General features: G+C 36.1%; 1 protein-coding gene across 2 annotated transcripts in view; it reads right to left on the bottom strand.

Moving 5' to 3' along the window:
- Window positions 1-13,398, bottom strand: part of BRCA2 (BRCA2 DNA repair associated) — an 84,818-nt gene that overhangs the window by 45,521 nt on the left and 25,899 nt on the right. For both annotated transcript variants that reach the window (XM_030563082.1, XM_030563091.1), the window contains exons 10-12: window positions 8,631-9,839; window positions 2,458-7,656; window positions 364-456 (exon numbers count right to left, since the gene is read on the bottom strand). In XM_030563082.1, the coding sequence (XP_030418942.1) occupies window positions 364-456; window positions 2,458-7,656; window positions 8,631-9,839 (6,501 nt within the window). The remainder of the gene's footprint in view (window positions 1-363; window positions 457-2,457; window positions 7,657-8,630; window positions 9,840-13,398) is intronic.

The following is a 13,398-nucleotide window of genomic DNA, read 5'->3' as shown; positions in this document are numbered from 1 at the left end:
AAAATGCACCTATTGGTAAAGTACCTCATCTTATTGAGGCTGCAGTTTGAGAGTCTGAGTAAGATTTTGTACTTGGATGATTGTATGTTGGAAGTGATAGATTTTTTTTTTTTTAAATTGAGATAAGCTGTGAATATACTTCAGTATTATATTTGTGCGGTAAGGCATCTGATTTCAGGTAAGCACAGATGTTAATATTGCTTAAATAGCGATTTCCTTGATTTTTCACGTGTGTTGACAGGAAGCACTTATGTAATCTTAATTCATTAACTTTTTTGTGTTGGTTTATTCAAAAGAGAACTATAAATGGCACTTGATATGAGAATTTACTATATCATATATAAAAAAGAAAAAGAAAATTACCATCTGGAGTGCTTTTTGAAGCTTTCAAAGATTTGTGGGGATTCTCTGTTCTGTCAAATTCAGGTAATAGTTGTCTTTTAACTGGAGGTTCTCCTGAAAAATAAATTCCATACATCAGTTTTAAAAAATAATTCTCTTAAGTTCAGTATCTCTCCCACTATAACATAATAGCTGAACTTCTAAATTTATCATTTAAAAAGAGTTGTGTCAAACTGAAATTAGAAACTTTACAAACCACACTCTGAATTAAAATGTCTTTTCCATTTAGAACAGATATCTTTTCCCACAATTTGGCTTCTTCTATTTAGTAATCAAAGCAAAGAGAAGGATGTAAAATAGCAGAATGTAGTTTGTTTAGGGTTCTGTTATACACATATATCATGCCTGTTTCAAATAACTTGATTATTTGAAATACTGTTACACTATGTAAAGTGTTTTAGAAAAAAAATCACTGCCAAAACTGAACATGATAAATAATTTTAAGTTTGAACATAAAGTAAAGAAGAATATTCCAAATCTGACTGACATCATCATCTTAGGCACTATTATATATCCTTTTTACCATAGTATTAGCAATTCACAAGGTGAAGAGAAATGTTTCCTTAAACCCTCCCAACTAAAAACGAAGGTCAATTTTATAAGAAACTGCTGACTATCCAAACACTTAATTAAAAGACATTTAAACAAAAAGTTTATTTACCTTTGCTTTTGCATATCTATAAAGCAGCTTTCCTACAGGGCTAGTGATGTCAGTGCAACCTACACATTGTACTAACGTAGGGAAATAGCTTATGTATGTGGAATGATTAGCAAAGTTTTATCAGCTTTGGGGTTTTCTGTTTAGGGGGTTACAGCATTTCTCAGAACTACACTAAATACTATCAAAACATTCTTGTCAAATCAGTTTAAATGGTTAAAGCCTTTTCCAGAAGTGATGGATCCTGATGATTTAATTTGCAAACTTTTTTCCTGTCTGGCTCTATCATGTAGCCTTGTTGGGAGTGCTTCTAAAATGTCATATAATAGATACTTTGTTGGAGACTTCTTTGTGGACAATATGCCTGATTCACTCCATGGTAATATCTATGGGGGAGCATAAACTACTATAGACCTTGGAGCAAGTCCTTGCTCAGTTGAGGGAGGCAAGGAATTAGTATGCCAGAAAATGGTCTGTATGGCACAAGGTGCCTGCAACCTCTCTTGCACAGCCAGCATAGCAAGAAATCCACAGGAAACCCTAAAAGTAGCTTTGGAGAGGGTGTGACTAAGGGCTAGTCTACACTGGCAGCGCTTTAATGTGGCTTGTGTAGTTGCGGCAGAGCCGCTGGGAGAGAGCTCTCCCAGTGCTCTTAAAAAAAAAAACAACCCACCTCCACGAGAGGCAAAGCTACCAGCACTGGGGGCACGGCTACCAGCGCTGGGGCACTGTTTACACTGGCACTTTACAGCACTGAAACTTGCTGTGCTCAGGGGTGTGTTTTTTCACACCCTGAGTGAGAAAGCTGCATCGCTGTAAACTGCCAGTGTAGACAAGCCTTTAGCCAGGTAGAAATGTTCTAATTCAGACATCCATGTAGGGAGCACTTCTGCCAGTGGAATCCCTATGAAATCCTGCCACAACTGAAAGCTATTCTCCACTGATGACACACTAATGAAGGTAGAAACAATACCTTTCCTTTTCTGGGGTTGAATACCCTTTAGACACAGCTAATTAGATTTGCAGAGAGAGATACAATTAGCACTTGCCTGCTCCCAGGAAGAAAGGGTTAACGTTCTGGTCTCCTATGGTGAAAAGTTAGAGTCTAACACAGCTTTCAGGTGACAGCTGTAGCTTTCATAAATATTAGCAAAAAAAATCTGCAGCTTTTGAATTATGCTAATTATTAAAGTATCGTTTGTGCTTCATAACAAGAGTCCTGTTCGTGCTCAATCTGAAATCAATGGATAAATTATCACCAACATTGAAATCAAGCAGAGCAGGCTCAAGCCTTAGATTACTTAAAATCAGCTTAAACACGTTATATTGCAAAGTGCTCTAAATTATGTAGAAATACAAAATTAAATGCACTTACTGGAATTTAAAACAACACCTACCAAGTGAGGTTTTTTCTTCCATGCGTCTTTTCCCAGTTCTCATATTTAATGGACAGTTTTTATCAATCTTTCTACAAAAAAAGAGGGATTCTTTTGTATTATTTTCTACTCCAAAATCAGTGAGTTTATCATCTTCCATAAAAGCTTTGGCACTTTCTGCTGCTTCGGTTTCTAAGTATTTTTCCGAACTTTGGGAGCATGTAAGATGATAAGCATCCAGCTTTGTTTTAGTTAGAGCATTGCATGAAACTGCTTTAGCTTCCATTTCCATCCTACTTAGATCGTGATGGTCTTTTTCAAAAAGCTGAGTCTCCTCTGAAAGTGTAAAACTGTTTAATAGAATTAGGTGCTTATCCTTCTCACTGTGAGGTGCACACACAGGTGTTTTAATATTGTAAATATTTTGTAAAGGCTTCATTTCAACAGGACAGCTGTTTGTTAAGTCAAGTTCTTCATTATGAATGTCCTGGATTTTGGGTTTTAAAGAGGCTTCATCTACTTTGGTTACACCAACATAATTAACAGAAGATTTTAGGGCTGTAAGAGGATCTTGTCTTGAACTAAATTGATCTGCAAAGCAGTATTTGCTGATGGCAGTGTCATCGAACATCTGCTTCACTTTCAGAAAAGTATTTTCAGAAACTAGCACTTGCTTTCCACTTGCTGTGCTGAATCCAAAATTAGCATTTGAAATCAGTTTGGGGTTTGAAAATCTTTTTTCTTGTGATATTGCTACCTCAGATTTCCTAAGTGCTGAAGTACTTCCTGTTCCAACAAACTTTTCTACTTGGTCCCCAACTGAAGATGCATCATAATCACATTTCAGCTCTGATACACATTGTTGATCTGACGAATTATTTTCAATTTCAGAAAAGAGACTTCTAGTTTTCTTTAACGAATCTTCTGATAACTGTACAGGTTTACCACTTGCTGTGCTAAAAAAAACATAATTACTTGTAGAAAAGTCTGACTGGTGATGATTTAGTTTATTAGATTTACATAGGCCAGAAAATGTGTCATTCACCTGAAAGCATGTCGTCTGAGGATTTGACTCAGACCCAGTATTTGCAGATTTATTTCTATTGTGCTGTAGTGCTTGTTCATCTTCATAGTTGTTCTCATTTACATTGGGAAAATGGCATGTAGCTGAATTATAAGTCTCATTCTTGTTTGCATTTGAAGAGTTAGCAGAAGTAGGGCACTTAGCACTGTCTAAGGTCTCAGAACAATTTGCTGCAATTTCATTTTGATTAGTTTCTGATGTAGTCTCAGTGTTCTGTTTCCTAGATTTATCACAGTTTTCTGGAAACATTTGTCGGACTCTCTTTAGTGCATTGTAGGAAACAGAGACTGTTTTACCTCTTGCTGTACTGAATGCAACTAGTCCATCCTTAGAAAACTTTGAATTGGAGCCTGCCACTTCAGAGGCTGAGATTTTCAAAACATTGTTGGCATCCAGAAATTTTAAATCACTGATTTGATTCCTATAACTCTCCTTTTGAAAAGTTTCTTCAGAACTAAGTAAGTTGTTTTTGTCTGCAGTGAGACTTACTAGTGGCTGATCCTGAGAAACACTATCCATATTTTCTGGGAAGCAGTTCACATTATGGCTTGAATCATTGGAATGTTGAAAGTCAGACCCTTTACTATCGTCTTTTAAATGAAAAGAGCAAGGTTTGTCCCTGTGAGTTAAGTAAAGAGAATGATTTTTTATTTTGTTATCCTTTACAGTTAAAATATTTTTCATATTTATATAGATGGGATGTTCTGCAAGAATGTCTGGTACTTCTTTTAAACGCAAATCTGTAGCAATCTGGTCATTAGCAGAAACAATTAATGTACTTTTTGAGCGATCATTTTTTCTTGGTGAATTTTCCAGATTTCCCTCTGCAAACAGCTTTCCTGCCTCAAATAAAGATGCCTCACTTGGAGAATTTGTTTTGCTATTCCCAGTATAAAATCCTAAACCTGACTTTCCAATGGCCACACAAACAGGCTTTTTTGAAAATGAAGTTTCTGAATGTTCTTCAGGTTCTTTGTCCAAATTAGCAGATAAATGTACCTCTACTGAAAGTTTTTTCACCGTTTCAACATCCACAGGTTGTTTAATTAGACTATCATCTAATATCTTTTTAGGTGGATTATCAAGTTCTTTAGAAACAAGGTTACCTGTAAGGTTAAGTATTTCTTGATAATATTTGGGAGTGATTTCTGCAAATAACTCACAATCTTTGATAAAGTCTTTGTTATATTTCTTTTTTTTTAAAGCCTGAATCTCGGAGTCCTCAAAATTACCACTATTATGCTTATTTTCTAGGAAAACATTTTCTTCTGCAAAAATTTGTTTTGCTTTGGTCAAAGATTTGTCAGTAATTATAACTCTCTTGCCACTAGCAGTATGGAAACTTGTCGTATTGTTCTGTTTTATATTCTTGATTTTAAAATCTGTGTCTTGTTGGATGGAGACTTGTTGATGGTCAGAGCCTATTTTGGATTTGTTTTGGTTTACATTAATGTTTTTTTTTACAGAAGCAGCATCTATTCCTTCCATGTTTATACTATTTCTCACCTCCCTATTGAAATCTGATGAAATATTATCCAGCTCTTTTTCTGTGCATGTTTCAAACAAATGGAGTTTATCCAATGGTGCTTGAGATACTGATATATTACTGTGAGATGCAGTTTGAAAATCTAGATTTTTTATTTTTTGTTCATTTTTATTAGGATCCAGTTCTGTTTCATCTGAAATATTTAAAGTTAATATTTCTTCAGTTTTAGACACTTCGCTCAAACATGTTAGGTCTGACAAACTTTCTTGTAAACTATACTGAGACTGAGTGTCACTCTTAGTTTTTGTTTTTGAGATGTTCAGAGTCTGATTCTGGTTTTCACTAGATGACAGACCATTTTCCATCTTATGTCTAGAATATTTAATAACTTTTAAATTACTAATTTTGGTACTACTAGAAATACAATCATTTTCAACAATATTTTTTGTACTTTCTCCCTGATTTTCTTTATATATTTGCATAAATATATTAATATTTTCTTCATTATTTTTCAGTGTATTTTGGTATTCAACATTTGCATCCTTTAAACTTTCCCCACAATAGTTGTCTTTTTCTGTCAAACACCTGGAAACATTCCATCTAGAAGTCATGTGTTTATTAGAATAACCACTTCTGGGATTCATCTCAGTGGATTTGAACATCTCACCATCATCATCCAGGTTACTGAACAATTTTGCAGCTCTCATCAAAACCTCATTAGAAATATTTATTTTTTTGCCTCCAGCTGAACTAAACCCTCCAAAATTAGAAAAACTGTCCTGTGTAGGTACTGAAAAACTTGGGACAAGAGGTGTCTTATTTGCATTTCTGCATAAGTTAGTAGACGTAACTTCACAGTTATTTTTCTGGAAAATCTCTCTCTCTTTTTTTACATTAGCCATCATCGTAGACTCTTCATTTGTGTTGGTATGCTTACTGGATTTATCATTTATTCTTTGGGCTTCAGTTTCAAAAGAGTCATCAAAATCAGCATCTTGCCACATATCAGAAATATTCTTCAAGTTGGTCGTTTCATTTGTATCTACATATCCAGACAGTTCAGAACTATTATTTTGCACCATATTACTTTGCTTTCTAAATTGTGTAAATTCAAATTGACTATTTGTTTCTTCCAGTATGTTAGAAAGTTCAGTAATTTCAGCTTCTTGGCTTGCTGTCAAGGTTCGGTTTAGTTGAGGTTGTTGATTTCTAGGCAAGTTTTGAAGAGATGAATCTGTGCTTTCAGGCAGGATACTTTGTGCATTCTTAGGTTCAACAAAACTTGCCTGTGAATCAAAACCGTGGGAATAGTTAGTGTCCAATTTATTATCCACAACTGGAGAAATCTTAACATTTTCCTTTGTAATCTGATTTGAAATGTTTTTTATCCCATCTCTGGAAAAGTCTTCAAGACACTCCCCCCCTTCCATATCTTTGAACAACATTTTGCCTTTTGTAATGCTATTTTCAGAGAGTTTTATCTGCTTATTAGAAGCAGTTTGGAAGCCACCAACGCTTTCATTTAAGCTACGGTCATTAAAAGTTGCGTGTCCTGACCATTTCTCTTTGTCTTCTGGGTTTTCTTTTGACTTGATGTCTAAACATAAAGGATTTATTGAATATAGATTTTTATCTGATGCATCATGTTTAGAAGGAAGTTTGATCACTTTCTTTATGCAATACTTATCTTCTACATTAGGCTCTGGTTCTTGTATAACAAAGCCTGAAACTATTTGTTCAGGTCTCATTTTTAATGCAAGCTCTGGCAAGGTAGATTTTTCAGAAATTACTACCTGTAATGAGCCACAGTCTTTGTGATCAAACAGTTTTTTGCCACTTTCTATAGTTACAGTGTTTTTGTTAGCAGCTGTTTGAAGCTTATTTTCATCCTTTTCAATTGACTCAGTTTCTTGATCAGCTGCTATAACTTTTGAAAATGGAATTGTATCTGTTTTTCTCTCTCTGTTTAACATAGGGCTAGAACTTTTATACGGCTGAATTATCAAAGGTGGTAGACTTACAGGTTTGCATTCATCTATTGGCAAATGGTCTGTAACATCATTTTCGTCTCCTGATCTGTTTTTATTGCAACAAACACTATTATTCTTACTTATGTCAAGGTTAATTTCACTCAAAGTATCATTGAAGTGACAATTTTTCATAGATACTGGCTCTTGTTCCATTTCAACCAATTGTTCATTATCACTAGACGGCTCTCCAGGTTGATCTTTAACAGTGTCATTATTCGGATTAACATTCGTATGCATATCCATCTCATCTTTCTTTGGGCATTGAACCGCATGTTTAATCCTACCAAAGTCCATTTTGGAATGCTTTGATGCTAGGAGGCAAGCTGTAGCTATAACTTTATGCTTTACACTCAAAACATTTCTACTCTTTGAAGAAACCACTAAATATTCTTTCGGAGTATTAGACATTTCTGAGCAATCTAATGATGAAGCAGGCTGATGATCCCTGCTATTATTTTTTAATATATCTTTCAAGTCTTGATATATCATTCTGTTATTGAAAGAACTATTAGGTGAGTTATCTATTTTGTCTGCTCTTGTGGCATATTTGCTCAATAGCATAGAATTTTCCTCAGTATCTGACCGCAAATACCTTCTCTCAGCAGAAGAAACCAAAAGATCTATAAGGAAATGAAAAACATTGCAAAATAGTTAGACATGTCAATAAATAGAAGGCACGAAGCAATTCTCACTTATTCAAATAAACTGAAGTTAATTAACTTAGCCCTTAAATACAACTTTGGCCCCAATTCTGTAAACATTTGTGCACGTTTAATTGTATTACCATGAGTAGTCCTATTGATTTCAAGTGTGTGTTTGCAGGATCGGGGCCTTGTATGCTTTAATCATGGTTTGACAATTGACTTTACCATGAACAAAAATCAGTAGCCTTCAGTTAAAATACCATGAGTTGTAATCACAAATCAAGTAATGCTTTTGTTAAAATAGAGGAATAGATGTCCCTCTTGTGAAGTCACAGCACATGGATTCTGTGGTAAGAGCATCACATGAGGGGGGATCCTTAACTCAAAAGTCTGAACTAATTATTTTAGAAAAATTCACAGCTTTTGAAAAGAAATTATGTACATCACAACAGGTGTATAACTTACATTAAACCTAGCAATTTTTTTTAAAGTGTTTTTGTGCTCCTGAAAGGTATCAGATGGAAAGGTCTGGAGATCCAAACCTTCTAGCGATACATAAGGGATGCAACGGTAGTACAATGTTCCCCATATTGTTCCACTCATGTTCATCAACCCTGACATAGAGACCCTATCTCTAGAATACTCCATGACCATTCAGTCACCTCTGGCAACATTGAAAAAAAAGTTGTCAGCTCTGACAATTTATTTGAGGTGGAAATTTTCTTCTAGAAACTAGACTGAGACCAATACATTTCACATAAACTAACCAGACTGTTTTCAAATGGTAATATATCTTTCTGTCACTATTTATCATCATCAGATCCCATTACCAATCTTATGAATTACAATGCCCTTCAGAATACTTCTTCATCTGAATTGTGAAGGGGAAACAAGAAGTAAGTTGAATTAAAAAAAAACTTCAACTAGTGAAAATAAATTAGAAGACATACCTTGATCATTATTATTGGCTGTATCAGGACCTTTAAAGGTACATGATTCAAATTCTGAATGAGATGATGCAGAATGACTAGAGGAACCTGTTTTTATTTCTTTCTGGACTTTTCCCTCTTGATCCGGGAAGGCAGTATTTATAGTATAAATAAATCTTTTTGGTCTCTTTTTCAAGCTGGATAGCACATTCATGCATTTCAAGCCAGATCTCCTGGGGGTGTTTTCATTGTTTGTTGACCATTTTGTGCCATCAGGATTATCTGGAGTTGAAGCATTACATATAACAGGGAGAGCGGTAACATCAGTTATGGAAGATTTAGAATGTTCCTTTAAATGTTTATGAAAGCAGTTAAGGACTTCTGGGTATTCTGTAAAGTTTGTATTTTCCATTAAGGAACTACAGTCTAAAAAGTTCACTTCAGAAACCTTTTCAGCTGCACATCCTTTCACTAACTGTGGATCCTGAACACTCAGGGAGACAGAATGCATTAGAGAGGTTTCAGAGGTTGAGTACTTTTCATAAGTTTTTGTTTCATTCTCTATGTGTTCTGACCAATTGATATTCAACAGCTTTTCGGCTTCTATTAGACTTGAAGTGTTCAGTAAAGATGTTTCAAAAGTGCTGAAGTTAGCATGTGCCTTGGTCACAAGTGCAAATTTGCCTTCAGATCTTTTCTTGCTACAGACACTGGATGGTGAACAAGTATCACGGGCGGATATTTTTTCCAGTTGTGTTACATCTAGACCAGATAAGTTCAGCTGAGACCATTCAGAGGATAAAGAAGATGGCATATCCTCCCTTGTAAATCTTCTATTCTCGGAGGGCTTCTGTATTTTATTATTTGGCATGTTAGTTGTAAATAGCTCACATCTAGGAGAATCCAGTTCTCTTTCACACCTTAAGCAAGCATCTTTAAAATTCCCCACCACTTCATTACTCTGCTGAAGTAATACAGATGTCATTTTATCAAAGCATGTTTTTGTAGTCGAGTTGGTTGTTTTCATTTCTAGCAGATGTTTGCCACTAGTATGACATACAGAAAGAACATGTTCCCCTGCATCTGGCATATCTATGGTCATTTCATGCATCTCTCCATCTTCCAGGGCATTTTGTGCCATTTTGTTCCCATCTGACTTAATGGAAATGTGAAATCTATCCTCCAAGCTATTCATCTCACTAAATGAGCCATCCAACTTCTTCTCAGGCTCTGCAAATAGTTAAAAAACAGGATTACTGAAAATATCATCTTAGAAACACTACTCTATGTCTATCATACAGTCTACAGACTGAATTTACTCCTGCTGTTTCCCTCTCAGAACTGACCCTTTGTGTCAGTTTGGAGATATAGTGGGTGTCCACAGCAGGAGTGTTCTCCAGTGGCCAGCATCCGCTGCTATGGATAGGAGAGAGGAGACAAGGGGAATCAATGCAGATATCTCATGCCTCCTATGGATTGCAGTGGACCAACAAGTTTTGAGGCTGGAACTCCTGGCTTCTTCTACTAGGGGAAGGGAAAGTGTGAATGTCCCATAGACAGAAAAATTAGTAGAAAACTCCAGGAGTTAAATTTCTGTTTTTGTCTCCAATGCAAGTTATACCATGCAGGGGACAATGAAGGACCTACAATTAAATTCAACATTTTACATTTTCCCCTTCCTTTGGGTCTACTGTTTGCAGTTAATGGAACAGTAATTTAACAGGAAAAATGTGGTCTATCATGACCATTCTCAATGCACAATATTATAGCATAAAAAAAAGATTAGGAAAAGAACCACAGATTCTTCTTTTTATAACTATTTAGGAAGTTTTTAAAAGGTTACAAATCACTGCCCTATAAATATTAGAAAAACAATCTTTACAACAATGCACTCATCTTTTTGTTTAGAGAAACATTACAGAATAATATAGTCAACTGTCTCTATTGGCAGGGATATTACCATTACCATATCAAAGAGTGAGCTTCTTTACACCATCCACCTGGGGATTTTATTAAATAAAGTGAAAATACTGATTCTACTCATACTTATCAAACTAGGTGTGTCCATCAAACATTAATACTAAAAAAAAATTGGACAGATTTTTTTTTGCAGGTGCTCATACAAATACATGTTAACCAGATATCTATGTATATATTCGTCCTTTATTTTGCTTGGTAACTGATGAATTTTTCCATAACAACGTCCTATATATTTTAACCATTCCACTTTCAGAGTTATTAGTAGTCTAGCAGCTACTCACAGATGAGATTAATTTTTCATTTCTTTGAGCATCATTTCCATGAAGAGGTCCCAAGAGAATTAACAAAGGATCATTTTATAATAAATATCCCACAATTTGTAATATTTGATTACAACTCACATCCCAGCACTTTCTGATGACTAGACATGTCCATACAAAGAGCATAAAACTACCTCTTTGACCACAATTTCTCCAACATGTATCTCAATTCAATTTACATTTATTTATTTTAACCTAACACTGAAAATATCTTAAAGTCTTTTTTTTTTTTTTATTACTCAGGAGTGAGATTCCATGTCCTCTTTTCCATATCAAAGCCCATTCCCCTGGGGTAACTTTCTATCCAAATCCTGAATCAGAGGGGTAGCCCTGTTAGTCTGGATCTGTAAAAGCAGCAAAGAATCCTGTGGCACCTTATAGACTAACAGACGTTTTGGAGCATGAGCTTTCGTGGGTGAATACCCACTTCGTCAGATGCATGTAGTGGGAATTTCCAGGGGCAGGTATATATATGCAGGCAAACTAGAGATAATGAAGTTAGTTCAATCAGGGAGGATGAGGCCCTGTTCTAGCAGTTGAGGTGTGAAAACCAAGGGAGGAGAAACTGGTTTTGTAGTTGGCAAGCCATTCACAGTCTTTGTTTAATCCTGAGCTGATGGTGTCAAATCTGCAAATAAATTTCTAGAGGGCATCATTTTTAAAAATTAATCTATGGTAGCCTAGTAATATTTACATGGTCACAATTTTTTTGTTCAGTTACAACCTAGTGCTTCGCTGGATTAGATTACTCCCAATCCATTATTTCTTTGAGCTGGCTGGCTTCTCCCTTCTCCACTTCAGGCAGAGGAGGGAATTGAATACAGGTCTCCCACATACTGACTGAGTGACCGAATCACGGCTAAAAGTTAGACAGAAGACAACATCACCACTACATCCTCCTCTTCCCTCCCCCAAGTTTGTGAATGGTATCTAAGTGGGGTGCCATTGCCAGAACATTCTCTAGAGTCTTCTGTCTTTATTCTTCCTACCCTCCTTTTCTTGGGTTTCATCATCTCTGATGATTTTTTCAGCAGCCTACCATTAGTTTTTACCTCTGGAGTATGTTCTTGGGTGTCTGAGATTTGGATCTCTATCCCAAGCGACTAGACAGTACTTTTTTGTTGGTTAGAGTCCCTCACTGTACACTACTGATTTTGGAAACTGAATAAAAATTAAAACGGGAACCAACATCTGTAGTGGATATCTGACCTCCTGAGTGCTGCTGTAATTTTTCCCAGCTCTCTCCTTTTTTAAGTTAAGGTGCAAAGGTCTTGGAAAAATGGCATCTTGTGATCTTGTAGCATAAGCTCTGCGTGCTGTGTTTTTCATAATTACATCTATTGATAATGATGACATTTAATAATCAGTACTCTAGGTCTATTACAAGGTTCAGATGGAAGAAACAGCACCGTATGCACTCAGTACACTTTCACCTCTTTCAGAGGACTCAGATTAAATAATTCTGCAATCAGTATCTTTACATACCCAATCAGGTATCCTCATCTAGTACTTTCAGGCAACCCCTCAATTCCACTACCATTTCTCTTGTATTTTCTTTTTTTGAAACTTTTTATTATGGCAAAGTTACAATAAAACATTAACATACTACTTCATATGTTACTTATGCAGCATCAGGTTAATATTCAAAGAGTGTGACTCCAGATTCTAGCTTGCTGACGGGAGAGGCCTTCTCCTCTGAGTATGCTAAAAAGGGTGACCAAATTTCTAAATGCCTTTCCTCTTTTTGGTGTTTCCTCTTGTGGAAGTGTTTTCTTTACAAGGCCAGTCCATATTTTGCTTCACCACAATTCTATAGAAGTCAGATAATTTCCTCACAAAACCATCTAATTCCTGCACACAACTACCACGCATGCAAATATGTTCCCTTTTCTCTCTCACCCCGAACAGAGTGCCTGCCTCATAGAAAAAAAAATTATGGATCTTAAATAGAGTCAAATACCATCTATACAGTTATTTATAATATTTTTCTTTATGCGCTACACAAATTGAAGATATGTATCCCCTTTCCCATGGAGAGACTCACTCAGCCAGCTCAATTTCTTTGTCAAAATCCCTTAGCCATATTTTCATCTCTGTGCTCTCTGAACAGCTTTTATAATCAAAGTTGTACAGACGCTCCCCGAGTTACATAAACCCAACGTACACAAATCCGAGCTTACAGAAAAAGTTCCATAAGCTAGAAATAAGAGGGTTTTTTTTTTGGTTTTTTTTTGTTATTTGCAGAGTGGTTGGCACCTGGGAGGCGAGCTCTCCTTCTCCTTCCCAGATGGGTTTATTTGCTTTCTCTGCCACCCAGGCGTAGTTTTAGCCAAAGAATTGCTTCCCCCCAGCCCAGCAGGAAAGTTGTGAGCTACTCAGCTGCTGGGTTTCTGCTCCGGGGACTGCAGAAAAAGCTGCAAACTGCAGCTCTGCTGGACTGGGAAGCGCAGAGGGGCTTGTGCTCTGGAGCAGGCTGGCTCCAGCCACAC

This window comes from Gopherus evgoodei, chromosome 1, assembly GCF_007399415.2.
Source record: "Gopherus evgoodei ecotype Sinaloan lineage chromosome 1, rGopEvg1_v1.p, whole genome shotgun sequence".
In the NCBI taxonomy this organism is placed as follows: Eukaryota; Metazoa; Chordata; order Testudines; family Testudinidae; genus Gopherus; species Gopherus evgoodei.
This window is presented reverse-complemented; position numbering and strand designations above follow the sequence as displayed.